This window comes from Macadamia integrifolia, unplaced genomic scaffold, assembly GCF_013358625.1.
Source record: "Macadamia integrifolia cultivar HAES 741 unplaced genomic scaffold, SCU_Mint_v3 scaffold2287, whole genome shotgun sequence".
Classification (NCBI taxonomy): Eukaryota; Viridiplantae; Streptophyta; class Magnoliopsida; order Proteales; family Proteaceae; genus Macadamia; species Macadamia integrifolia.
Window position 1 is genome coordinate 13,083 of NW_024868615.1, and position 1,292 is coordinate 14,374.

General features: G+C 46.7%; 1 protein-coding gene across 1 annotated transcript; it reads left to right on the top strand.

Moving 5' to 3' along the window:
• Positions 1–255: 255 nt before the first annotated feature.
• LOC122066195 lies at positions 256–984 on the top strand. The gene has a single exon (XM_042630021.1). It carries the CDS (start codon positions 256–258, stop codon positions 982–984), a length of 729 nt encoding a protein of 242 aa, XP_042485955.1.
• The last annotated feature ends 308 nt before the right edge of the window (positions 985–1,292 follow it).

Genomic DNA, 1,292 nt, shown 5'->3' on the forward strand with positions numbered 1-1,292 from the left:
AAAAAGTCCCAAACACTGGTGGGACGGCCGCTTAAACGGCCACGCTGTGCTACTACATCTACTATGGGTTGGCCACCAACTTCGGAACCAAGTAGGTAAGAGGTGCCCGATACCATAGCATAAGCAACCCCTCTTGCTCCACCTATACTTTCTGCCCAGGATGTAGTGTCAATTATGGGCAACATGTTGCAAGGACTACAATAGCAACAAAATGTGATGATGTGAGGATTACAACAACAGCAGCATCTGGTGTTTATGACGGGTCTAAATGCACAGATCAATGTTGTTCCTAATGTTGCTCCTACCACTATTCCCCAGGCACAACAAGTCTCAGCACTAAGGGCTCACCACACAACCCACCCAGAAGGCTCTAATATACATTATGCGCCACGACCTGATGCACCACTAACACAGGGGCAAATGACATCACAGAGCCAATCCATACTGCCTATACCTATGGACAATGTGAAAGTGATGGAAATGTTCCAAAAGTTTAGGCCTCCCTACTTTGGTGGGATTGCGCAGGACCCTTTGGCACCCACCAAATGGGTAGAGGGAATGGAGATGGCATTTAAGGTAATGACCCTCACTAAAGAACAGAAACTGATGTGTGCCGACTACCAACTACAAATTGAGGCAAATGCATGGTGGAAGTCCACTGAACACATCCTAGTGGCCCTACAACCTAACCTCACATGGGACCACTTTAAAGTGGCATTCTACAACAATTACTTCCCAGATAGTGTGAGGGAGAGGAAGGAAACAGAGTTCATGGAGCTGAAACAAGGATCCAACTCTGTATTAGAATATCAACAAGATTTTGAGAAGTTGTTCTTTGCACTTGAGCATTTGAAGGGGAATCAGGCAAAGGCAAAGAGATTTGAGAAAGGGTTAAGACCCACTATAGGGGTTGTGTTAGTGGCTCAGTACCTCCATAGTTATACCCAAGTGGTTCAGGCTGCCAAATCCATTGAGGACAAATAAAGAGAGAACTATCATGCCATACAAGGGAAGAGGACAGTGGCACCTAGCAGGTTTGGTAAGGGGACATATTCTAGTGCAACCTCAAGTCAGTATAGAAGACCAGAAACAGGACAAGCACCCCCACCACCTAGACCTATGGTAGCACAGTCTAAGACGGTCCCCTTAAGGTGTTTTGTCTGTCAACAAACGGGTCACTTTGCAAGGAATTGCTCACAGAGGAGACCAGGTGACCCATATATAGGACCAGCTAGATCAGTGCAGCCATTATCCGCTACCCATCTAGCTCAGGCACCACAGAGAGCTAGACT

Excerpts from the sequence above, each read along its gene's own strand:
- LOC122066195 (XM_042630021.1), top strand. The coding sequence starts at position 256 with ATGACGGGTCTAAATGCACAGATCAATGTTGTTCCTAATGTTGCTCCT.